Below are 25,846 nucleotides of genomic sequence, written 5' to 3' on the forward strand. Positions count from 1 at the left end.
AACGCTTTCTCCTCCCAAGTAATCTCCCAACTTTGTATTCTGCGTTTTATTATTTTTTAGTTGAGTAAAGTTGTATGCTTCAGGGATTAGCCTTGCTTACTCTTCCGGGAATCGCTCCACCGTAGCGTCCCTTCTATGTTAATATTGTGCTAAAGCCTGTCGCATCTACCCCGCTATTCACACAGTCTCTTATAACACACATTCCTCTCCCACAGTCACCATCTATGCCCATAATCACTCCGCACAGTCCACATCACAGTCCACTCCAGAAGTCATCATCTATGCACATATTCAGTCACAGTAGAACATAGGCCATTGTAGTGCCACAATCCATACACACATTCACTCACAGTATAACGAGTCCACTCCGGAAGACACCAGCTACGCACACATTCAATCACACTAGGCAATAGTCCGTTTCTGCTGTCACCATTTAGAAACAAGATCCGTGTCCTGCAGAAATGTTAAAAGAAGGCGTGCAGCTTCCCTTCTGCATGTCTGGTTTCCACTCGGGTAGACAATGTGCTGAACTGTACCGAGAAGGGCTCCTGTCTTTTTGAAGGAAGCGAACATCACAAACCTTTCCGCGTTGAACTCTGATTTTTTTTTAGGTTTCTTGAACACCGCCTTCTGCGTACAAACGCGGCATTTCAATTCTAGTTTAAGCCAGCGCGTGCACTCTGCACTTCTGTCTTCATCCGTGTGCTTCTCCGTGCTATTTACTCATTGCGACTGAAAAAACTCGTCCATGTGGCTATGAGGTCTCATAGTTTTCGACTGTTTGATTGCGCAGTCGATGTCGCATCGTTTGTTTTTTTGACGGGATATGAGCTTGTAGCGGCCCGGGCTGAAGGATTTCGCCCATCTGGATTAATAAACTCGCAAAAAATACGTTAGAAGCTGCCTCGTCATCATTAAAAATTCTGCTTGCCAGATGCACTTAACGCAGTACGCCGCAGAGAGTTGCGCTCGAATGTGTCTGCGCTGTCACGCTTAAGTTATCGCCGTTCATCATGTGGGGTTGGAAAATATCGGATATGCGAAAGACTCCAGGTGAACTGAACTTTTTTTACGCTTGGTTTCTTCCTTTTTTTTTCTGTAGAAAATCAAAACCCAGGCGAGACGTTCTTTTTGTTCAGCATGTTGCGGCACGCTGCCACAGCATTTAGCGATACTAGTCACATTGTGCACACCATATGTTATAGCACTGGTTATAGCTCATTCTTGGTGTTTTCTGTCGTTCTTAATATAGTTCTATTTCGCGAAAAATTCAGAGGAAAGCAGAAAGACCTTGTCCTTAATTGCATAGCATTCACGGTAATGCTCTTCCGAAAGACCAGTAAAGCCATGAAAAAACGAACAGAGCCATGTACAGTGCTTTTAAAATTCTTAGGGTTTTAAAGGATATCCCACACGCTAATTTCGAACATGATGCCTTTTTCGTTTGCTTGTTTGCTCACCTGTTTGTCCTTGTGGAAGTAGATGTCGATAGGACGATTAAACCGAAGTCATACCATTTGAAAAGAAAAAATGCCGATGTTTATTTCAATGCTACAAGTGCGCTTTAAACGCTTTTCCTTTTGATATAACAAATAAAAAATTTACAAAAACTGTTTTTTTTTTATCTGAGGAGCTTGTACTCTACATACAAAATTCACGTCGCTACCTATGATTTTAGTATTCGGAAGGAGTGAGAGTTTGTCTCAACATTTTTTTCACCTTCCTCGGACCCTGTGTGAATGCTATTTTTTTTACTACTTGTAGTAGTAGTATTGGCGCTGCGTTGCCTTTTAACCTCCTTTGTATTAGGCTACATACGCCTCTTCCGCACCTTGGTTATGCGATGCCTGTACGACTCCTGTTTCTACTGAATGAATTTATTTTCCTAACCTGGTTTTTTTGTACGGACAAAAAGTATTTCTAATATATTTGACAACGAAGTCGCAGTCGCGGCAGCCATGAAAGGAGGTTATGTCCGTTATTTTTGAAACGAACATGCACTGATATCTATTAAGTATGCTCAAAGTTGTGTCATTTTTCTCGTCTGCAGGAGCGCTCAAGAAGTTGGAAGTCAATGGAGGCTTATAGCGGCTGTGAAAAGAAGACAAGACGATTCACATACATCCCAAAAGGCGTTAAAGCACTTTTGAGAAGTTGAGAACTGTTGTAGCAGTGCAGCTTACGCACAGCAGCAAAGTTTAAAGCAAAGAGGGGACCCTACTTTTCCGGTGTTCTTCGAAATTGTCTTGCATTTCTATATATATTACATTCCGCAGCATATCGTGAAATGATCCACAGACAGGAGATATTGTGATCATTCTTAGCAGCCTCAATCGCATTGTTTTGAATGTATAAAAAATTTGCGACATAGTTAACAATTTTTGCTCTCAGGAAAATATGCAGGAGCTGGAAATTTTCTTCAACTTCTTTATAACTTTACTGACGGAGTCCTTGCGAGAACAATCGTTTTATTTTGGTTTTTTGAAGTCCACCGCTGCGCTGATTGTATGAGCAAAACTGGAAAGCGACGCACATCACGCTGATTATTAATAATTTTCAGCAGTATTACCGAACAAAACAGGTTAAGAACAAGCCTAAGTGTTGGAATGCATCGGTGTTGCGGGAATAAATTTATTAAAAATACATTTATTTGAAAAGTTACTGCGCGCAATTGAGCATCACTGTATACATGAGACAGCAGAGAAAACTGAGAAGCAATGATGATTCGTAACTCACCACCGCGGCGGTGGTCTTGTGGTTTGAGCATCCGCCTCGCATGCGGGAGGTGCGGGGTTCGATCCCCAGTGCCGCCGGGTACATACCGGTGATGCAATGGGTGCAAGCTTTCTCCTGGTGTGGTATTCGGGTTATTTAGGGTGAAATGCTTTTGAAATGGGTCATTGATCCCGCCTTGAGTAGAAGAACAATACCTTGTGCCATGGCGCTCTTTGGCAGCAGGTGCCCTTGCGGCACAAAAGTCTATCGATCGATTCGTGTAAACGTACATAAAACAGCAGACACTGGAGATAGAGACATTCCGCCAGTGCCCTGTGTGTCGCACATAAAAAAGAGCATTGTGCGTTTTTTTTGATGCCAGTGCAAACATCGATAAGGAATCAGATAAAAACCAAACAAAGAACCCGAGCAAAATGCACCAAATGACCTTTCACAATATAAATGCAATTATACAATAAGGACAAATAGGTTTTAACACTAAATGTTCTAGATGAAAATGACAGAAAAATGACACTATGGTCTGGCGGATAATTCCGCTCATCATCTGTCGGAAAATGTACTTAAATGTGTTAATTTGACGCCTGTATTCATAGATTCTCGTTGAGGGATGCGTTTGAGGATTTTTGTGTTCACAGCTGTTGTCCAGGAGGGTTGCGGTGGCTGCTGGTGTTGCTGCTACATTTGCCCTTGCTCTATGGCCACAAACGGTTTGCACAAGGCTACTGCTCACTAGTACCCTTCTTGTTTTTCTGTACACAGCCCTGTACCCTGCCCGGTCTGGCAAGCTTTCAGCTGTTGTCTGTTCTTTGCTATCGCTTTGATCAGCACCGCTTAGCTGCGCTTAGAAAAATGAAATTCCTGGGTGAAAAATATTTACACCGAATAAAACAGATACTCGTCAGAGCAAGTCCTCGGCCCAGCGTCCATCGTAGCCAACGATGGGCTCGGGTCGTTAAGCCACATACACCGCACAATGCTATAACATACCATATCATACCATACCATACCATACCATACCATACCATACCATACCATACCATACCATACCATACCATACCATACCATACCATATCGTGTCATGTCTTCCACTCGAGCATCCAGATGTGGAGGAGGTAATTTATGCAAGAAACTAAACGTCTGCGATGCACAGTTGCTGCACAGTGCTCAACGGTCTGGTAATGTGCAAGAAAGCATTCCAAAAATAGCTATTGGCTTATAATGAAACATTGAAATATTAAGACGCTCGGCTGTATGAAAAGGAGACCTCTTTTGAGAATTGGCAAAGAAAATGTTCATTGAAGCGAAGAAAGTTCCTGGTGCGGAAAACCAGAACCGCTTGGTTGGGATTGCATCATTTGGTGCCAGCCTTCTGTTTCACCTCGGCCACTGACTTTTCGTTTTCATAGTGCACTTGGAGGTTCTAAATAGAAATGTTATTGCCAACTTTCCCTCGCATGCCAAAAACATTGACCATGAGAACACCGAGCAAGCACAAGATGAGCTCACGTAGCCAGAGTGACTCTGAAGAAAACTCCCAGTTGTGTTTTCAGTAAACAAATTTTGTCTGTTGTGCTGGGAACCGCGCTATATTATCGACGGACAAGAACGAGAATCACAAGACAAGTTGTTCTCCGTAATAACAAGTTTTCTCTGATTTGGAAAATTTTGAAGCATATCTCCTTTCTCGATATCTTTCAAGCTTATTATTTATAGAGCTGCGCCGTCTTCAAAAATGACCAGCCCTATAGAACACATATTCACCTTTAAACGTTTTCATTAGTCGCATGGTTCGGAATAAACTGTGTAACTTTAGCGGAAGACAAAACATATACCAAACACAAAAGATAATGATGCTTACAATAGGGTTCTAATGGAGGTAGGGTACCTTCGGCCAAAGCCCGCCATTGTACGAGAAATTTTGGTCTTCTTGAGATGTGGTCATACACTAGCTTTCAAAGCTTTACCTCAGAGAGGCAGAACACCAAGCCGGGGAAAGCCGGTCCCGTATTGGAAGTCGGTAGGCGTCTGGTGGCACCGGGGATCGAACCTCGCACGTCCCGCATACGAGGCGGATGCGGAAACGTCTAGGCCACCGCTGCGGTGCATAACGTGGCAGAAGTAGCTAGCACTGCGCCAAGAAATGTACAACGCGACGTGTGCGTTTCATGTGAAACTGACGAGTACTCATTGTGTTTTTCGGGTAACGGTGTTTAATATTGGGTGGTATATAAACAGCCTGTGCTCATGATACTGTGCAAGGAGCTGTGTATAGAAAATCCACGCTTACCGTCTTCTAGCCTGCACTGAAGACTGATTAGGCATTAATGTACATCGTGGTTGTTGTCGACCAAGATCGCATTCTTCGTTGGTTTGTAGGCTGAGATGACTATTCCAAGCATGATTCGTTTATGGTTTATGGGGGTTTAACATCAGAAAGCGACTCAGGCTATGAGGGACGCCATAGTGAGCGGCTCCGGAAATTTCTACCACCTTGGGTTTTTTAACGTGCACTGACATCACACAGTACACGGGGCTCTAGAATTTCGCCTCCATCGAAATTCGACCGGCGCGGCCGGGGAATGAACCCGCGTCTTTCGTGCAAGTAGCCGAGCGCCATAACCATTGAGCCACCACTGCGGCTTAAGCGTGATTCGTGATCACAAACATCGGAAACATGTATTTCATGAATAATAGCAAAATGTTGTAATATATCGCGGCTCCACTGATCTAATATATTCGTGATGTCAATAAGGCCGCCACGGTGAACCACTGCATTGATGTGAAAATGCAAAATTTGGTGGCACTGGTATGAGCGTTCCCGTCTTTGTTTTTACCCCGCATCATAGATCAGTTTATTGTCCGCTAAATTCTTTGGGCATGTACATATTTATTCAGCGAATCGCAAGGATCAAGCTATATGTTTAAAAGGTTGTCACGCAAATCAAAACTAAAGCTCTTACTGAAGCTATGAACTATTTTTTTTTGTTGTCCTGTGGGGGAGAGCAACGCTGAGAATTAGGACGTGATAAGAAAAAGGCGGGCGCACTTACCTATCTTCGTTGTTTGACCAACAGTACTTATATATTTTTATCTCCTGGTAAACAGCTCGTTCTCAGTGTCACCTTTGCACTCTCGCATGCGTATGCTGGGCGTGAACAATCCCGGAAGCGCCCCGAGAAACACCTCAAAACAATAGGCACATCTCAAGATTAGTCAATCTAGTGCATTTTCCGAGCTTCGGGCTAAAGATGCCCCAATATTTTCTGGTGACAGGAAGTAGATAAGAAGCTCCTAGAGGGAAACAGACTCCTTTAAAAGGCAGAAGGAAAGCTCACTGGTCACGCAACAGGAGGCATCGGACGCACTCGCTCACAGTCTGGTACGTACCATGGAAGCCTGCAGAATAACTTACAGTTTGAAAATTAATAAAGTTCGCTGACTAAATATTCTGCTTAAAAAAAGGCGACCAGCAGAGACCTCTTTTGGCTTCGTGTTTGTAATTCTACTTATGGAAATATTACGTCCTACAATTTTAGTAAAATCTTTCAAAAATGATGCTAGTTTCCAGGTGTTTGATAATGGGGCCAAATTAGTTTTCTAAGCCGAAGCCTTCTTGCGCTGAATTAAAAAGAGGGGCAATTCTTACAGTTGTATATGACAGTTTCTTCGAATTTTCGACATTACGAACCACTTGCGACTGAGATGTGATTGCAGTAGTTTAGATCACTATGACCCTGCCGGTCATGACCTGACGGTCAACACTGGGAAATGACAGTTAGAAATTCTGTATTATTCGTTAACAGGGTCAACACTCTACGATAGGCGCCTGAGCTTTGCAGGTGCTGTTGTAGTGACTGCAATACTGCTGTGGTGAAAAAAAAAAACATTATAGAGTGATAAAAAAAAGCATTCCTGTAAAAGTGAAGCCGACAAAATGAAGCGACGCCTCATGTGTGGATATTTCTAGTAAGCACAGTGCGCCTATTACTTCCTGCCTGCATTAGTGAGACACTAAAGCTCTGACAAAACTCTCTGCCTGTTCTGAAGCAGGTTTCTTCTTTTTCGTTGTGAACTACAGAGGGCAAAAAGCTTGTCTAGAACACGTTCTGGGTGTGTTGCGGGCTAAACACGTGATACCTAGCGACAACATGTCGCTAAAAGTGGTCTGGATGTAAGCATGTGTTTTACCCTTTGCATGAAATGGATACGAATGCAAACTTTTCACCGTTATTCCTGGTCTTGTTTCTCAAAGGCTCTAGTTTTCCAACAAGAAATGGTGCTTAAAATATCCAATAACAACATTACAATATTAAAATTTTACTATTTTTGCCTTGTGCTCTTCGAAAGAAAACATCCGATGACCCGCCGTTGATTTTCTTTTCACAGGTGGAGTCTCTTCAACCATGATCCTACACTGGCTGGTTCTCTCTGCTGCACTTGCTGTGGCTTTCGCTGCGACAGCCGGAGAAGTGCTGCGATCTGAATGGGAGGCATTTAAGGCAAAGCATGGTTGGTTTTTACTTATTTATGACGAAAACCTCTTGTTGCTACACAGAAACTACTTGAGGATATGGGCTGAGTTTCCTGCCCTTCACAGTTTTTTACCAGAGAGCTAGTACACGGCGAAGCTGGTGTGCATGACTAAGTTTTGTTATTTTCAACGGGCATAAAGAACACACGCACTGAAAAGCTTCTTTATTCAATCCGTAGTTTTTAAATGATTTCCTGTTGCCGATGACTACTGTTGAGGAACCTGAAGACATATTAAGACATTCAAACGTCGTGAATGAAGCAAGCGGAAATAAAGAAGAAAGCCAAGAGTTTGATAATTGGTATTATGCATCAGTGTGACCTGCATCAAGCACCTAGCATTAATAACCTTAAAGCAAACCTGAGTAATGGGGCGGCTAAATGATAATGTTACTACTCCGCTAATATTAAAAGTTCTGATCTGTTTACAACTGTGGTAATGCAAATTTAAGTGTGATCTTGATTTGTGCGAATATCCAAAGCAATTTGAGGTTTTCACTATTTTTCGCTGCCAGCGGAGGAAGTCTGTTCTGTTTAATCCTCTACGCTTAAATTGTGCTGCAGGTAAGGACTAGGGAATGCGCCGTGGCGTCAAGAGTCTTTGTGTACAGAGCGATGAGTGACTGACATTCCATCCAGCCATAGTCATTCCTTTTCATCACATCATGCGTGGCGTCGCTCCATGCTAAAGAAACTGTGTGGCGCATTCAATCTGGTGCGCCAAACCAACCACAACAAAGCCTCGTAAACAAAAAAAAAAACGTTGACCTTAACGTTGACGATAAGATATTTTGAAAGAAATGGCTCCAAAAAAAGTGATCTTTGAGTTTGCCGTGATGACGGGAATTTCAGGATGCCCCAACTTTTTTTTTTGTTGGGGACCGCCCAGAGAGATAGTCTTTTTTTCTGGAATGAATACTCTACATTACCATGCATCTGAATGTTTTTTTTTTGTTATAATAAGGTAGTTAAAAGATGAAGGGGGAACTGATCTTAAATTGCTCTTTTTTTAATTACACCAGTAGGTATCCACGACAAAAACAGCAATAATACATGGTAAACGACGTCTTCATTTCTATTTTTACCAGGCAGAAACTACACCTCTCCCACTGAAGAACTTCTGAGGTTCAAAATATTCACCGATAACAGCCTGTTCATTTCACGGCACAACGAAAAGTTCGTCAAGGGCATGGTATCTTATAGTCTTGGTATGAACCCCTTTGGAGATTTGGTGAGTGGAAACGCAGCCTGGCAAATCATTTGTTACCGTCGTCTCATTCTTGCTATTTCAACCGGGCACAAATTGCTGTCAGGCAGAGAGGTTTTTGGTGTAATTGACTTTTAAACTTGGTCGCGGTACTTTTTAAACTAAAATGCAGCCTTTGTTATTGTTATAATCAGCTCTTGAACTACTTAGCACAATAATATTTTACGTTGCTCTGCCCGACAGAAAATGGCACGTATATATATATATATATATATATATATATATATATATATATATATATATATATATATATATATATATATATATATGGAAAGATTTTTTGTTCCACAGCTTCATCACGAGTTTTTGAAGGCCACAAGTTGTTACAAGGACAACGCCAACAGCCGCGGCGGGTCGCATTATTTGCCACCGGAAAACATTGGTGTCGAAGACATGCCGGAGTCTGTGGACTGGCGTGAGAAGGGCTACGTGACACCTGTGAAGGATCAAGGCCGATGCGGTTCTTGCTGGGCATTCAGCGCGGTAAGCCGATATTCAGTACTTCATGGCACCAGTGAAGGCTCTTACCTCAAAGCATTATTGTCAGGTTTCCAACGAAAGAGCAAATATTATTGATTTGCGCTTATTGGACATCAGAAAAATTGAATTGAGTGGAGCGTCACGAAAGGATAAACCGGCTTCCACGCGCGCCGTCTCTTCTGTGCTCACGATACAGAACACTGGCACTACCAGAGGCGAAATAGCCGAGCATTGTCCGGATGATGTAAGCAGCAAATAGACGCTAATAAACGCAGGTGCCACAGTAACATGGACGAAGCTTTTGCGAGAATCTTAGGCTTAATGAGAATAGTAATTATTTCCCGGTAATATGTGTAAGCTACCTCCTATAGTGTAATGTGAACCTAAACACCAGGTTTCACAATATTCTAACGTTCGTTCTTTCTTGAGAGAAACTAGGCACAGGGTGGTGTTTTATCACCTCAAATCGTAAGAGAACACAAAAAGGCGAAAGCTTAAGTTTGTTATGCGTTAGAAATGCTTGAAAATCTCTGGATTTTTTTTCTCAGCTCAGAGTATTATTCGAAACGGAATGCATGCAGTAACGACTGCCTAATAAGGTGACGGTTCGGGCTAGTGGGTATGCGTTATGATCCATAGCGCAACAAAAAAAAAGCAGGGGACAAACACAAGCGCTAAACATCCACTACGGCTTTATTTGGTGCACACAAAATTTATACATGAAGTAAAGAACGATACCAGTCAGATTAGACAAGATACTTTGTGAACAAAGCTTAAAAATCACATGCAATACATTTCGCCGGTTGGCATACTGCTCCGAGTGTAAAAATGCCATATCTTTGTCAGCGACAATGACGGACTGCTGACGCAGCTTGCAGGTCCAGCTATTTCGATTCCGGCAGCCTCGATAATTTTCCTTGTTAATCTATCCGCATTTCTGCCAATCACCTCGCATTCTTTAAAACCAGGCTTGCATTTATGAGCACAACAGTGCCGTGCCAAATTGCTGGAGCCGCCATCCCTAACTTCCCTATGGTGCTCGCTTAACCGCTCATTAAGGCATCTGCCTGACTGCCCAATGTACGTCTTGCCGCATGAAAGCGGGATACTGTAGAATATTTCTTCAGTACACTGCACGAAAGGGCTTCTATGTTCTTCTATGGCTGCCTAATGTTAGTGTGGTACGTAGCTTCGGTGGCGTTCTGGTCCTCTTACAGCGGCAAGAAATGTGCCGCACTGGGCATTGAAGAAGTGTGAATTCAGAGCCATGTTTATAACTCTGGAAACTTAACAAAGCACTTCGAAGTAGACGTTTCCTATGGTGGTTAGGCTAAGTCAGCTCAAAGCTGTAGTTCAGAGAGTTTCACCTAAGGTTTCCTACAATTTTTATAGATAGTGTTATGGAGTTAGAACAACGCTGTTTTCAGCATTGCATTGCCACCGGTGTAGCATCTCAGAATACAGCTAAGAAGTGCTAACCGGTAGGTTCGCTAGCAATGTTCTATTATTAATTTCTTAACTATTACTGTTAACCTCTTTATTTACCGAGTGGCATGTAGCCGACCGTAATAGCCAAACCATTTTTTAGAATTTAGGAAACGCAGTTATCCTAGGGGCTGTGGCCCCACTAATTGTGCGTACACAGCGCAAAAATGTATGCATTTTCGAAAACCTTGCATGCATGCATATGAACCTGTCTAGTGCAATTAACTCATCGAAATAGCCAAAAGTTGTTGGTCCCAGCGCCGAGGGTAACAGCGTTTTAAGAATACTAAGTACCTCGTAAGAATATTACTTACGGTTGGCTAGAAGCATCTGTAGAGATATGGAGACTAGCAGCAATTGTTAAACCGTTAACTATGAAATATTAGTTAGACAGCTTACTAGTTAGCAATTAGCTGTATTCTGATGCGCTACACCGCTGACAATGCTACGCCAAAAAAAGCTCTCTTCTATGTCAAAGCCTGGTATCAAATATTTCTGAATTTTTTACTTGAAACGCGCGGTGTAACTTCTTTCATTGGATGATAAGGAAGAACCCTGTGTTCTATCTGCACTTTGAGAGTTCACTAGCGAACAACACAAGTTGATGGAATGCTTGAAGTTAAGAGAGGCTATATATTGTCACGAAGTTCTCACGGAGAGACGCTTCAACAGCTGGAGTCGGCAAGAGGAGACGGTAATGGCGGCCGATCCGCGAAAGCACGAACGCAACCTCATCGTCTTCGCGGACAGCTTGCGCCACCTGGCAACACTAGGTGGCATTATTCCCCCCTCCGAAAAAGAAGGGCATCGCAGTGGGGCCGCCAGCAGCGTAGGCGCGCTAAGGTTGAGAAGGGAAACAGAGAAAAACGCGAGGAAAACGGAGCACACACAGAGTCACAACGGAGGGCCGCTAAGCCGTTATCGGGCATGGTACGGCTTAAGCCGCACAACGTGCACAATGTCAGAGCTGTTGGGCTGTCGACGTCTCGGTTGCGCGGCACCGTCGGGAACCACTTCATAGGTAACATCACTGATACGCCGTAGCACTTTATAGGGGCCAAAGTACCGGCAGAGTAGTTTCTCGGACAAGCCCTGGCGGCGGACAGGTGTCCACACCCAAACTTGTTCACCGGGATTGTAGTCGACCTGTCGGTGTCGAAGGTTGTAACGGCGCGCATCAGTGCCCTGCTGCTGGCCGATGTGTACGCGGGCAAGCTGACGGGCTTCTTCAGCGCGTTGGGCAATTTCATGAACATCGGGTGCGAGTTGGTCGTCATCGAGGCATGGTAGCATCGCGTCAAGCATGCTCTGGACTTCACGTCCATATACAAGACGAAAGGGAGTAAAGCGTGTAGTCTCCTGGAGGGCCGTGTTGTACGCAAATGTGACGTACGGTAGCACCTCATCCCAAGTTTTGTGCTGAACGTCTACGTACATTGACAGCATGTCCGCAATGGTCTTGTTTAAGCGTTCGGTTAGCCCATTGCTCTGCGGATGATAAGCTGTGGTCTTGCGATGGCTAGTGCAGCTCAACGTAAATATATGGTCGATTAGCTGCGCTGTAAACGCTGTGCCTCTGTCGGTAATAACGCACGAAGGGGCTCCGTGCCGCAAGACGATGTTTTGCATGAAAAAGTCGGCGACCTCTGAAGCTGTGGCACAGGGTATCGCCTTGGTCTCGGCGTAGCGAGTCAAATAGTCAGTAGCGACTATGATCCACTTGTTTCCTGAGAGTGACAACGGAAAAGGACCGAGAAGGTCCATTCCTATTTGATCGAACGGAGAGCGGGGTGTAGTAACGGGCTTGAGAAAACCCGCCGGCTTAAGCGGTGGCGTCTTCCGGCGCTGGCATTCACGGCAGCTTTTTACGTACCTTTGGACATCGTCCGAGAGTCCGGGCCAGTAGTACATGTTGCGTATCCTGGCGAGCGTCCGGGAAAAACCCAGATGGCCTGAAGTGGGCTCGTCGTGGCATGCCAATAAAATGTCGGCGCGAAGATCGGCCGGAAGTACCAGAAGGTAAGCTCTTTCTTGGCCTCTCGAGTTCTTCTTGTATAAGATACCTTCGCGCAAACAGAAAGAGCCGAGACGTCGAGCGAAGTGTCGTGGTAGAGGCATGGCGTGACCTTCAAGGTTGTCAATCAGCGGTCGGAGGTCCGTGTCAGCCCGCTGCCGGGCTATTATGTCCGATGCATTAAGTATACCGAGGAAACCGCTGTCGTCGTCGATTTCGGGACCGGAAGAGTCGAGTGGTGCACGCGACAGCGTGTCGGCGTCTTCGTGTTTACGGCCCGACTTATATACGATGGTAATGTCGAATTCTTGGAGCCGTAAACTCCAGCGGGCCAATCGTCCAGACGGGTCTCGCAAATTAGCCAGCCAGCATAGGCAGTGGTGGTCGGTTACGACTTTGAATGCGCGGCCGTAAAGGTAAGGGCGAAATTTCATGGTGGCCCATACGACAGCAAGGCATTCCTTCTCTGACGTAGAGTAATTGCGTTCGGCGCGGGAGAGAGTACGGCTAGCATAGGCTATAACTCTCTCAATGCCCTCTTGGTGTTGGACAAGGACAGCTCCAAGACCGATATTGCTGGCGTCGGTGTGGATCTCGGTGTCGGCATCTTCGTCGAAGTGTGCAAGAACGGGAGATGTCTGAAGGCGTTGGCGGAGCGAAGAGAAAGCCGTCTCTTGGTCTATTGTCCAAACGAAGGAGGTGTTGCTCCTGGTGAGGCGCGTCAACGGCTCTGCAATCTTTGCGAAGTCCGCAATAAACCGTCGGTAATATGCACAGAGACCCAGAAAACGCTGGACAGCTTTCTTGTCAGTCGGAGTAGGAAAATTGGCGACGGCGGCTGTCTTGTCGGGGTCGGGTCGAACTCCGTCGGCGCTCACAACGTGACCGAGGAACCTGAGCTCTGTGTAACCGAAGTGGCACTTCTGGGGCTTCAGCGTAAGGTCAGCGGAATGGAGGGCTCTGAGGACAGTTCGCAGGCGCAAGAGATGCTGTTCAAAAGTTTCTGAAAAAACGACAACGTCGTCCAGGTATACAAGACAACTTTGCCACTTGAGGCCGGTGAGGACAGTGTCCATCATCCGTTGAAACGTCGCTGGCGCAGAGCACAAGCCAAAAGGCAGCACTTTGAATTCATAGAGGCCATCTGGTGTAACGAAGGCAGTTTTTTCGCGGTCCCGTTCGTCCACTTCAATTTGCCAATAACCGCACTTCAGGTCAATGGATGAAAAGTACTTAGCACGCCGTAATCTGTCCAGTGAGTCATCAATGCGGGGCAACGGGTAGACGTCCTTTTTAGTCACATTGTTTAATTTACGGTAGTCCACGCAGAATCGAAGTGTTCCATCCTTCTTTTTAACAAGGACAACAGGCGAAGACCACGGGCTTTGGGAAGGTTGAACTACACCGTCGTCAATCATCTCCTGAACTTGCTTTTGGATTACTTCCCGTTCTTTGGCGGAAACACGATAAGGCTGCTGGCGGATAGGGCGAGCGTCGTCATACGTAATGATCCGGTGTTGCGTTAGGGGCGTTTGACGAACTTTCGACGAAGAAGCGAAACACTGTTTATACTCCAATAGCAAGTGCTCTAAGGCCAGGCGCTTTCCTTCGGGGAGGTTGCAGTTGATGTCGACATTCGGAACAGATTGGTCGTCAGTGGCGCGCGATGATTAGTCGTCAGGGGCCGCTGCCGCGAACGCAAAGCAGATCGGAACATCCACAACAGCTTCAGCGGTAGCGATCGCAGTTCCAGAGAAATGGTGCCGGTGCTCTGGAGAAAAATTTGTAACAAGGATCGCAGACCGGCCAGCGCGAATTGTTAGTAAGCTTCGAGCGGCGCAGATGTCTTGAGTCAGGAGGAGCGAATGATTAGCCTCGGCGACTGCTTCAGCGTCGTGCAACTCAGCACAGGCGACTTCAATCAAAACACTGCTACGGGGCGGAAGTGTGACGCTGTCGGCGTAAACGCGAAGTGCGGCACTGCGTTGGCAGGAGTTGTCGAGTTCGGGGGCTTGCTCTGTGGAAAACATGACGATTCGGTTGCGCAGATCGATAATTGCTCCATACTCCCGCAGAAAGTCGATGCCGAGGATTAGGTCCCGAGAACACTCGCCCAGGACGATGCAGCTGACGACGAACGTGGACTTGCTGATCTGAACGCGAGCAGTGCACATACCCTTGGGCGTAACCAGATGACCGCCGGCAGTTCGAAGGTGCGCGCCAGGCCAAGGGGTAATCACTTTTTTCAGAATGGTCGCCAGTTGTCCACTTAAGATCGAATAATCGGCCCCGGTATCAACTAATGCGCTTACTCTGCGACCATCGATAAGAACGGGTATTTCTAAAGAAACGCGGTTTTTTAACTCTGGTGATGGCGTCGGCGGGTTTTTGTCGGATTGTAGCGGCGACGACGGGAGGTCTTCAGCACAGCGCCCCCCAGCGACCTCGCCCCCGAAGGTCGCGGGTTTCAGTTTTCCCGACGAGGACTTGGCGATCGGCCCGGTGCCGCTCGCGAGAAGCCGGGAGGTGTCGGGGAAGAGCGCCTCGGTGAGGGTGAGCGCGACTGCCGCTGCGCTCGGGATGGATTGCGCTGGTCCGCAAGGAATTCTTCAATTTCAGGGGGTCGTTCACCTTGACGGGGTCTCGGTGAGTCGGTGCGGAAGCCTTGGATGCCGATGCGTCGGTAATAACAATTTCGATAAAGATGACCTGGCTCTCCGCAGTGAAAACAGAGCGGTCGTCGGTTAGGTGTACGCCAAACGTCGGCCTTTCGGAGGGGTGCTCGACGATCCTCGAAGTACTGCACCGGTTGCACAGAGGGCCGCGGGGCTTGAGGCGTGGCGTGAATTGGTGGCGGCGAAGCGGGAGCCGGACACCTTGCAACTTCGGCGTACGTCGGACGGTGGTAGTCCCCAGGCAGAGGTGGTACGTCGACCACAGGAACAGGGCCCCGGAACGCCTGTTGCACCTCCTCTCGTACAAGAGCGGAGATGGAACCGAGCGCAGGCTGCGACGGGCTACAAAATTTGTGAAGCTCCTCACGCACGATTGTGCGAATAAGTTCCCGCAAATCATCAGGATGCTGTCCGATGGTGGCAAACGATGATGTGACTGCAGCAGCATGCACGGGCCGGTCGTAACTGGCGCAACGCTGTTGCAGGACCTTCTCCATCGTTGTGGCTTCCGAAAGAAATGCAGCAACTGTAGATGGTGGGCTGCGCACGAGGCCTGCGAACAGCTGCTCTTTGACGCCTCTCATTAAGTGCCGAAGTTTCTTCTCTTCAGGCATGGCAGGATCAGCTCTCCTGAAGAGCCGCGTCATGTCCTCGACGTACATTTGTACGCTTTCGTTCGGTAGCTGGACGCGGGACTGGATTGCCCGCTCCGCTCTTTCGCGGCGATCCGCGCTGGTGTAGGCCTCCAGCAGGCGACGGCGAAACTCTCGCCAGGAAGTTAGAACTTCCTCACGGTTCTCAAACCACGTGCGGGCGCCATCCTCTAGGCTAAAGTAGACGTTTCTTAGTTTCGCGGCGTCGTCCCACTGGTTATAAGCAGCCACACGCTCGAAGTGAAGGAACCAGTCCTCCACGTCTTCGAAAAGGTCCCCATGGAAGGCCTTGGGAACCCGCGGGGTCTGCAAGGTATAGTGGGCAGGTGTAGCACCGGCAGCTTGCGTGAGAATACCGGTGGCTGGTATCATGACTGTCTCGAGTGGTCCAAGCTCCGGTGAAAGTCCCTGCAGCCTCCGGCTGAAGCGGTGTACCGGGGTGTCAATCGGCGCAGGGCTGGCGGCACGGCTCCCTGGAGGGGTTTCTTGCATGGGATACTCGTACCCAGCAGGCTCCACCAAATTGTCACGAAGTTCTCACGGAGAGACGCTTCAACAGCTGGAGTCGGCAAGAGGAGACGGTAATGGCGGCCGATCCGCGAAAGCACGAACGCAACCTCATCGTCTTCGCGGACAGCTTGCGCCACCTGGCAACACTAGGTGGCAATATGTGGAATCAAGCGCGCGCGCGCGCACACACACACACACGCGCACACACACACACACACACACACACACACACACACACACACACACACACACACACACACACACACACACACACACACACACACACACACACACACACACACACACACACACACACACACACACACACACACACACACACACACACACACACACACACACACACACGCACGCACGCACACACGCACGCACACACGCACGCACGCACGCAAGCACGCACACACGCACGCACGCACGCACGCACGCAGACAAGACTCCTTGAGAAAGGACAGGCTCGGTCCAAAACGACTCAAATTAAACCTATAGATAAATGAGCGGCCTCTAAACTTTGCATATATATATATATATATATATATATATATATATATATATATATATATATATATATATATATATATATATATTAGCAGACAAGGTAAATGAAATGAGGGGCTCGTTTGACAAACTCATTTAGGGAGCCAACAGTCACCGAAACCAAGGTGCATAGGGGAATGTTTAATTATTTTGTGTTGTGTTTATCAGCGTGATACTAATACTTAAGTTAATCTAGTGCTTAAAGAAAATTACTTACAAAGCACCAGAAAAAACAACCATGTCGCCGGTGGGATCCGAACCCACGACCTCCGAATATAGCGTCCGGTGCTCTTACCAACTGAGCTACGGCGACGGCTGTCCAATATGCTGCTCTCGTGGGTATTTATGTTTACTAGGTGTAAGCGAGCCTTGAGAGTGTTCACCAGCGCCACCCTCGACCATAGCGGCGGACGTAGCACGTACTGTAATACCTAATACCGCGAGCGTGACGCAGAACGTCGTCTAACGGTGAGGGCGGAAACTGTGCGAGAGCCCTCTTATGCTACCTATGGCATCAAGACTGCCAGAACCGAGACCCTCGTTAAGCTATTAGCAGACAAGTTAAAGGAAATGAGGGGCCCGTTTGACAAATTTATGAAGGGAGCCAACAGTCACCGAAACCAAGGTGCATAGGGGAACGTTAATTTTTTTTTATTAATGTGTTATACTTATCAGTGGGATAATAATACTTCGATTAATAAATCGCTTAAAGAAAATTACTTATAAAGCAGCAGAAAAAACCACCATGCCGCCGGTGGGATCCGAACCCACGACCTCAGAATATCGCGTCCGGTGCTCTTACCAACTGAGCTACGGCGACGGCTGTCCAATCTGCTGCTCTCGTGGGTATTTATGTTAACTGGGTGTAAGCGAGCCTTGAGAGTGTTCACCAGCGCCACACTCGACCATAGCGGCGGACGTAGCACGTCCTGTAATACCGCGAGCGTGACGTAGAACGTCATCTAACGGTGAGGGCGGAAACTGTGCGTGAGCTCTCTTATGCTACCTATGGCATCAAGACTGCCAGAACCGAGACCCTCGTTAAGCTATTAGTAGACAAGTTAAAGGAAATGAGGGGCCCGTTTGACAAATTTTTGAAGGGAGCCAACAGTCACCGAAACCAAGGTGCATATAGGAACGTTAATAGGAATATATATATATATATATATATATATATATATATATATATATATATCAACGTAGCTTGCACAGCTCAAGGGACTCTGATATTCAGGCGGTCTGTCGCTCTGTAGACTGGCTTCTGCCCTATATTCAAACGCTCGAAAAACGTACAAAAATTACGTTGCCACAATCGTAGTAGCAGCAGAAGAATACAAAAATACTCTGTGAGTGTAGCTTCTGATAGCCGAACGGACAAAACGGCAGTTAAATAAGAATACACCTGTACACAAAAGAAACCCTATTTATTATTATAATTTTACACCAAATCCTGTGATTGACAAGACACCACGTAATTGAGCATGGGTTGCAAAGTGTATGCGTTTTGTAGCCATACATGAACAATGAGAAACGTTATGACGCAGGGGCAGTTATGCATTTGTCCTCGTTCAACGCTCGCTCTTCAGCTTACTCAAGTTGTCATGCTAACAGCAAGGACTGTTGCTTGCATTGCGAACTTGTCTTCTGCAGAAATTTTATTAGGCTGGCTGTTAAAATTGTTCTTGAAATGGTCGTTGAGCTTGCCGGCGTATTATTCGCGCTTTCATGCCCCTCTAGGAGGATTTGATCTTGGGCGCTTCGCCAGAGAGTTCGAAAACTGTACAGGCGACGTAGGCGCTCTCACGCTTTTTAAGCGACACGGTCCTTGACTCGCGTTTGTACTGTTGGAAAATGTGCCTTGTCCTTTTTCATCGGCCTTCTCCCATCATCACCCCTCATCGTGACCCTCTTCTTTTCTCCTCTTCCGGTTCCCCAGTGCTGAGTAGCAGGTCAGATATTCGATATTCGTTTTTCCGGCCAAACTCTCTGCCTTGCCCCTCAATAAATCCTCTCTCTCTCTTGGTTGAGACTGATTTGAAATTCATATTTTTATCTTTCTTACAGACAGGCTCTTTGGAAGGTCAGCATTTCAGGAAGACGGGCAAGCTAGTCTCTCTAAGTGAGCAAAACCTCGTCGACTGCTCAAAGCAGTACGGCAACCATGGGTGCAACGGTGGTTCTATGGAAAATGCTTTTGAGTACATCAAGGCTAATGGAGGTGTCGACACCGAGGAAAGCTACCCATACAAAGGAATTGTAAGTAGAAATATTGAAGATATTAGGCAAGCATAAAATATAAGCTTGTAATAACAATGTTGATACACACGAAGTAGCAGAAGTGCAAAAATGATTAATTCCTAAACGGTGTGCTTTTGACGCTAAAAAGTTGAATAAACCGGAACCATGTCGCATTCGTGACGCTGCCTGTATCGCAAACAAGGAAATTTTCATCTCAGCCCGCCATAAGTGTGTGAGTGAGCCTCTCAGGTAACGCCGTCGTAACGCGTCAGGAAAAGCCAAAATGAAGGCATTTCTGAAAGTTGCCAAAATTTGAAAGCATTAACTGGACGCTGCACTTTAAAGTACGCATTTAAAAGCAATCGAATAGCACTGCTTCCTGGTTTAATGCGAGCGCCATGGTAATTTAAACAAAAGAAGGTTTATTGAGAGTAAAGGCCGTGAGGTCAGTGTGTACGCAATAATCTTCAAAAGCTCATTCAACGCTTTACGCGGCCGACATTCGAGATTTGTGTTTACCCGATGTGGGCTGACGCAGTTCGTGCCACAAGGCCCAATTATAGACCTTTTCAATAGAGGGCTGCTGCATTTCCTGCTGATTGTACACCTGTGGTATGTTGCTAAGGAGACAAAAATATCCACGGTGTCATCTGCGGACATAGCAGGCTATGTTATTATATGGTGGCTCGAGACAACCATTGGAGGTGAACGTAAGGCTCACGTACACTAATACGTGGCAGACAAAGCAGGAGCTTGTACCGAGAGGTGGCAACTGCACACCAAGATCGCCTTTTATGCCTCGTCCAGAATTTTGTGTCCGATAGTGCAAGTGAGAGTTTTGTAACGGGCCCAGCTGCTTGCTGATTGCGTTAACCACATGTATGGCTGTTTACGCCGATATATGAAACACCTGCATAAAAATATCGTGAATTTTAGTTTATTTAGTGGTCACTTCCTTCTACACAAGCAGAGAAACAGTTATTCAATAATTTCAACCTTTTTCTTGGATCGGAAAACATGAAATGTTTGGCCATTCCTTTTTTTCATGAAAGCTCTCAATGGGGACCAAACGTGCGCTTGGTGAAACCTGCGGCTGATCAGATCCAGAAGCAATCATAAAATTGCTTGAATTCTGGATGACAAAATTATTTAGTCAAGCCACACTTCCACTGAATGACAAAATTAAAGGGCCTTGATGAGTATACGGCACGGCAGACTTTAAACCGAAATGCCACTTAATGCTTTTCGTCGCGACGGTGGTCTTAGAGAAAATTTCTTCCCGCCAGGCAGATTTGCTACTCCATAGCCACTTACTTTTCGCCTACCCTTTAGTAAAGTAGTTTCGTTCTGTAAAGATGGGTAGTAAAATGTACAGAGCAGTGGCGTTTTTGTGAGTTGTACAAAGTCTGTTCTATGAACAGGAGGAAGACTGCAAGTTCAAGCTGGCTGATGTCGGGGCTACGGTAACAGGCACTGTTAATGTGAAAGAGGGCTCAGAAGAAGAGCTGAAGAAAGCCGTAGCAACAGTGGGACCGGTCTCTGTGGCAATTGATGCCAGCCAACGCTCTTTCCAGTTTTACAAAGAAGGTGCGTGCTGTCTATTCTTTTGTTACGTGTATTTCAAAGTTTCTAGGATTTGAGAACCTGCACTCTTCCGGTATTGCGAACACAGCTGTTGGCATAGAGTTGATTATTATGCAGTTTGCCGCTGTGTTCTGCACCTGGCTTGTGCATTAAAGCACGTTTTAGTGGAACTCATGCTCGTGTTCATGCTCCCGCTTTGTGTCGAAAAGAAGACGCAGGAGGTTCCTACACCGAAAATGTAGCATTATTATTCAACCAATGACTGACTAGTAATGTAATGCCGAATGGTATAAAATTTTTGTGGAAAAGAGAATAATGTCCTTCCCAGACACAGTTAAAGGATTTACTAGAGTACAGATTTATTCACCATTTGCTGCCTAGAACTAAAGCTCTGAGAGCAACCACAACGGCCATGTGATGAAACCCGTATTTTGCACGAACTATAGAGTGCGCGCAGCATACAGAATATTGTGGGCAGTCAGTGGTACTTCATGGCATACAGTATACATTTTCCCCGACGCGAAAAATGTAGAAATGGCGTGCCACTCATCCCACCTGTTTAAGGTTGTTCTCCCCAAAGTGCTTAAATTCCGATCTTCTCCGTTTTGTGGAATCCGAAGTCTGATAGCCACACATCTTAATCACAGAATGAACACCTTAGTATACTGAACAATCAAGCAGGGCGCCCTGCGCTCAACTTTTTGTATTGATGTTGCCTTCGGAGGCGCTCCTCTCAACAAACAGTCGTAGAGCATGTTATAAAACGGTTTAAAGTCCTGTCTTCTAGAGCGTGAACTCCTTTCGTACAGCGTGCAAAGACATACCACACTGTTTCTTACATTATTTACTTAGCTTTCTATTTGGCACAGTTTTAAGCGAGAAAAACTTGCCTCTCTCACAAAGCTTCCTGCTCACAAGGCATCCCCAAGAAAATTGTAGCAAAAATTCAGCAGAAAATACGTCTTCGACGGCATCGCCTAAAGTTTCAAGTTGTCCTATAGTTTCACGACACATCACCCTTCTCTTTCGTGTAATGATATTGAAGGCAGTTTTATCAATCAGTTGTACAAAATACTTGCAACAGGAGGAAAAATATACGCTGTTTCTGAGAAATGGCTAGCCACAAAAGCCCAACGATGACATACACTTGAGAAAACGTTTTCATGATAATGTCATTTTTATTCCAGGCGTATATGACGAGCCAGCATGCAGCAGCGACAGATTAGACCATGGCGTTCTCGCTGTCGGCTACGGAGTTCAAAATGGCACCAAGTACTGGCTCGTGAAAAACAGGTGCGGTGTCTCATTGCACTAGGCATATGTTATTTTGTTCGCACTGACGTAACGCATTCATACAAGCACAACAACCAGAGTATGCAACCGGCTGAAGCTGATAAAAGTTGACTTTGATAAACTTAAGAGCAGTTGGGGTCTTCCTTCCATTTGACACCTTTTTATAAACATTTAGTGTCGAATGCCTAACATTTAATTCATTAGATTATGCATGCATCATGATGTAGAGCATGAAAGCGGAGCTCCCTTTTGTTCGCATCTATTTTGAGAAGGCAAATCATCTGACATTTTGCTTTGGTTTTGCAGCTGGGCCAAAGATTGGGGCAACAAGGGTTACATATACATGTCTCGAGACAAGAACAACCAATGCGGCATCGCCACTGACGCATCGTACCCTCTTGTGTAACTCCACTTGCCGTAAAATATGAATAAACTGATGCACCAAGTTTACTAAAATTGGAGTTGTGTTCTTTCCTTAATTAGCAGTTGCATGGTAAACTGTGGCTTCCATCCAGTAGCAGATCGCGTATTAGGATTGAATGAAGTGTGTGCTCTTTCCAGCTATTGTTTGTACGTCTCCCATCTTTTGGCGCTTTTTGCTAAACAGGGGTCAAGAGAAGCATGAAAAGAGTATGATTTATTACGAATTTGTATAGTGCAGTTATTCCTCGCCAATCTAGTTGTATATCTCGAAATTTATAAACTGTGGCGCTGTTTTTCGGAAATATTTTTGCGCCTAAAAGTAACCAAGAAAGAAAATTCGCAAAAACTGCCCAATATAAGCAGTCCTTGACAAAGCTGGTCCAGGGAGCAGTGCGATCGACGATAAACGACGATATCAGCAGTGAAGCGACTGCAATGTCTCATTAACTAAGGTCACACAGATGCCTGACCATAACCTATAGTTCAGTACCTATAAGAAAGCATGGTTCCCTTTAGCCAATCTTTGTGCTGAAACGTCGTTATATTTCCGCTCTAAGATTTCATTAAATTATAAATTTGATGTGTTAATATCAGGACCTTGTGACCGGGCTAAAAATAAAGCAGATTTTGTTTTTGACTCTTCTAGAACTGCTGAGGAACCATTACCGACCATTACAGTAATGATTAAAACCTTTCCTGTTTTATAGTTTGTGCTCTGTTTAACATATTAATTCTGCGAAAATGATACTACTTCTCTCTTTAATGTCGCGTGTTTAGGCCTATTTTTCTTTCCATATAATTTTTATTCAGGAAACGATACTCACATATCGTTTCCTTATCCTCAGCATGGGCCTTTACAGAAATTTTCAGTGCGAGAGGATACCTTTGAAAACGTTTCGGCTACTTCTAGTGAAAAGCAATATTACAGCTGCTTCATAGCTTGCGCTTATATTTGTGTTTGAAAAATTTACCAGCGCAATAGCTATGTTGTTACGGCTAACTTTTGACCTACAATAAGAATTTACCCAGAAACACAATAGTCTCTTGATGGAGTAAATTAACGGTGAAAGTTCTGAAGATTACGATGAGTAGCTTCACGAATGATGTTAATTATATCTGCTCCTTCCTACGAGGGAGCTATAGCTGTACACAGAAGAAAAATTTATTTAAAGAAAGTATGCTTTGTGTCTGCGAATCTGGTAAAACAGAATTTCATGAAACACGAAAAAGGCCGGGGAGAATTAATTTCACACGGATCTAACAGCGTTGACTATCAGTAACTGTCCGTGAGGGGTACAGGCGGTAAAGATTTAGCTCATAATATGCATATATCGTTATGAAGTTTCTATTTTTTTGCAGTTGTCATTAACGTTCAACAGCCGCACAAATACCTATCGTAGTTTCAAGCTACATCTCATCTATCTTGTGATCGAACTGATAATCACTAGGTAGGTTATTCAGAAACGGCCTCATAAATTTAATGGTGCATTTGTTCCAGGATTTCATAACCTCCTAAAAAATATTGGGGAGGAGGAAGCGGGCCAATAAATTTTGAATTAATTTTCTAAATGCAAGTAATTTTAGATGTTGAGGTCACACATGCTTTTCATCCAATCCGCACGCTACGTTTAGCACAAATTCCTGCCACAGCGGCATTCAGACTTCCAGGATGTTAAAAAATAACAGCTTTCTCGACGTCCTTTGGTCTTGGCAGCTTATTGTGCCCTAAGCTGTCGTTATGAGGAACAATGCTGCAGAATTTAAAAAAAAAAACGTAATTCTGTCATCTTTGTCTCAGATGCTTCTAACGCTGTTCATTTTAAAAAAAATCATAATGGGCTTAAACAGATCAGAAGCACGTACACTCTATTCGATGAGCTGCTGTAAACGTCGCTAAGCCAGCAGCCGTATTACAATACAAACAAGGAGGATACGAAATGTTCTGCTCTCCACAGTTGCACGTTTTATTGTGACCTACATATGCTAGAACGTAATACGGAATTACGCACAAAGTTGCTTGGGCTTTGCGTAATACATAATTCTTAGATATAAAGGTGTGAGTTCTGCTGCAATATCTTTAGACAGTTACCTACAAGGTAAGGAAATGTATATGGTAGTTAGGTGTTTTTATTAGTCTTCAGTAACCACTCAGCGCGAGACAGACAAGCCTATATCTCAGAACACTACTCAGTGATATGGCCTTCGTGAACGGCTTTTTTATGATGAACACTGTAGGATAGAGTGGTCTTAACCACTCCTACACCGCTGTTGTTGAGGCAATGCAATATTTTTTATACCCATAACTGGTCAGCGCAATAGTATTCATGTACTTTGATAAGTGCCAATATGCCGGCTAATCCTGGACGCCAAACCGGTTTACTATTCCAGAATACCATTTTTGTTCTGCGCATTTGACCCAGGATTGCATTTGGGGTGAGTGGGTCTTTCGTAAATGGTCTTGGTGTTTCAGCAGGGAAGATGGTGAAGACTCGCCTGGAGGTGGGCGGTAGGATCCTGAGGACTGAATCCGATGCCTCAGTGGCACAGCGCAGACATTGCGAAAGAAAAGAAACACTGGGACGTCTTATCCTCTCGAGAGTGTTTATCTAGGTCAGCACTTGTCCGCACCCGTCTTTCAGACAATGCACGACGATAATATAGGACACTCCACACGAGCCTCTGAAGGAATGTTTTCTTCAGAACCGCCTATCGCCATGTTCGGCGGTCGGGGAAATCAGGCTCGGTTACCGGTTGGCGCTTGGTCGCCTGACAAGCGGTGGACACTTCAAATGGACTAAAGACACTAGCTGATGCAAAGGAAATTTTATATTTATAGCCATTACCATAGTTAATGCTTCCCTTTGCTGTCGGCTTGCGTAGTGTACATTACAAGGCTAATGTGGCAAGATTTGGGCTACCACTGATACTTATTCAGAGCTCTGTGTATCAGTGGTAGACAAAACACGCAAAGTATTATCTTAAGATGGTTACTTAGACGGTTCAGAAAATGTATATGGTGGTTAAGTCATTTTACTATTCTTCTGTAACCATTAAGCGTGAGACAGACGCTTATATCTTGGAACAATACCCAGTCATAGAGTTTCGTGGAGCGCTTTTTTTTGGCAACCACTGTAGGAGAAAGTGATCTTACCCACTGCTGTGCCACTAAGGTTGTGGCAACAGCAGTACGGAAAGAGGCGCCGTAGTGAAGGGCTCCGGAATACTTAGATCACCTCGTGTTAAGCTGCACTGTCGACTCCATGCAAATGCAGTCGCTGCGGCCAGAACGGGATGGAAAAATCCTATGGAGATGTACTGGTGAAAGTTGATGGCAATAACGAAATTTATAGATATATGGTGATTCGCGATGATTATGTGAAGGTCACGTGGCCGGAAGAATTTGATG

At 45.4% G+C, this 25,846-nt stretch overlaps 1 protein-coding gene across 3 annotated transcripts in view; it reads left to right on the forward strand.

Moving 5' to 3' along the window:
- LOC144099300 (procathepsin L-like) overlaps positions 1-22,462 on the forward strand; it is a 37,250-nt gene extending 14,788 nt beyond the window's left edge. For 2 of the 3 annotated variants that reach the window (XM_077632494.1, XM_077632491.1), the window contains exons 2-8: positions 7,123-7,245; positions 8,355-8,497; positions 8,825-9,016; positions 18,967-19,158; positions 20,562-20,727; positions 21,912-22,017; positions 22,324-22,462. In XM_077632494.1, the coding sequence (XP_077488620.1) occupies positions 7,140-7,245; positions 8,355-8,497; positions 8,825-9,016; positions 18,967-19,158; positions 20,562-20,727; positions 21,912-22,017; positions 22,324-22,423 (1,005 nt within the window). In that variant the 5' untranslated portion in view covers positions 7,123-7,139 and the 3' untranslated portion in view covers positions 22,424-22,462. Of the gene's footprint in view, positions 1-5,912; positions 6,116-7,122; positions 7,246-8,354; positions 8,498-8,824; positions 9,017-18,966; positions 19,159-20,561; positions 20,728-21,911; positions 22,018-22,323 lie in introns of those variants that run through there. The other variant, XM_077632493.1, reaches the window with a different exon arrangement.
- Positions 22,463-25,846: the final 3,384 nt, after the last annotated feature.

The sequence above is a fragment of the Amblyomma americanum genome, chromosome 7 (assembly GCF_052857255.1).
Source record: "Amblyomma americanum isolate KBUSLIRL-KWMA chromosome 7, ASM5285725v1, whole genome shotgun sequence".
Lineage (NCBI taxonomy): Eukaryota > Metazoa > Arthropoda > Arachnida > Ixodida > Ixodidae > Amblyomma > Amblyomma americanum.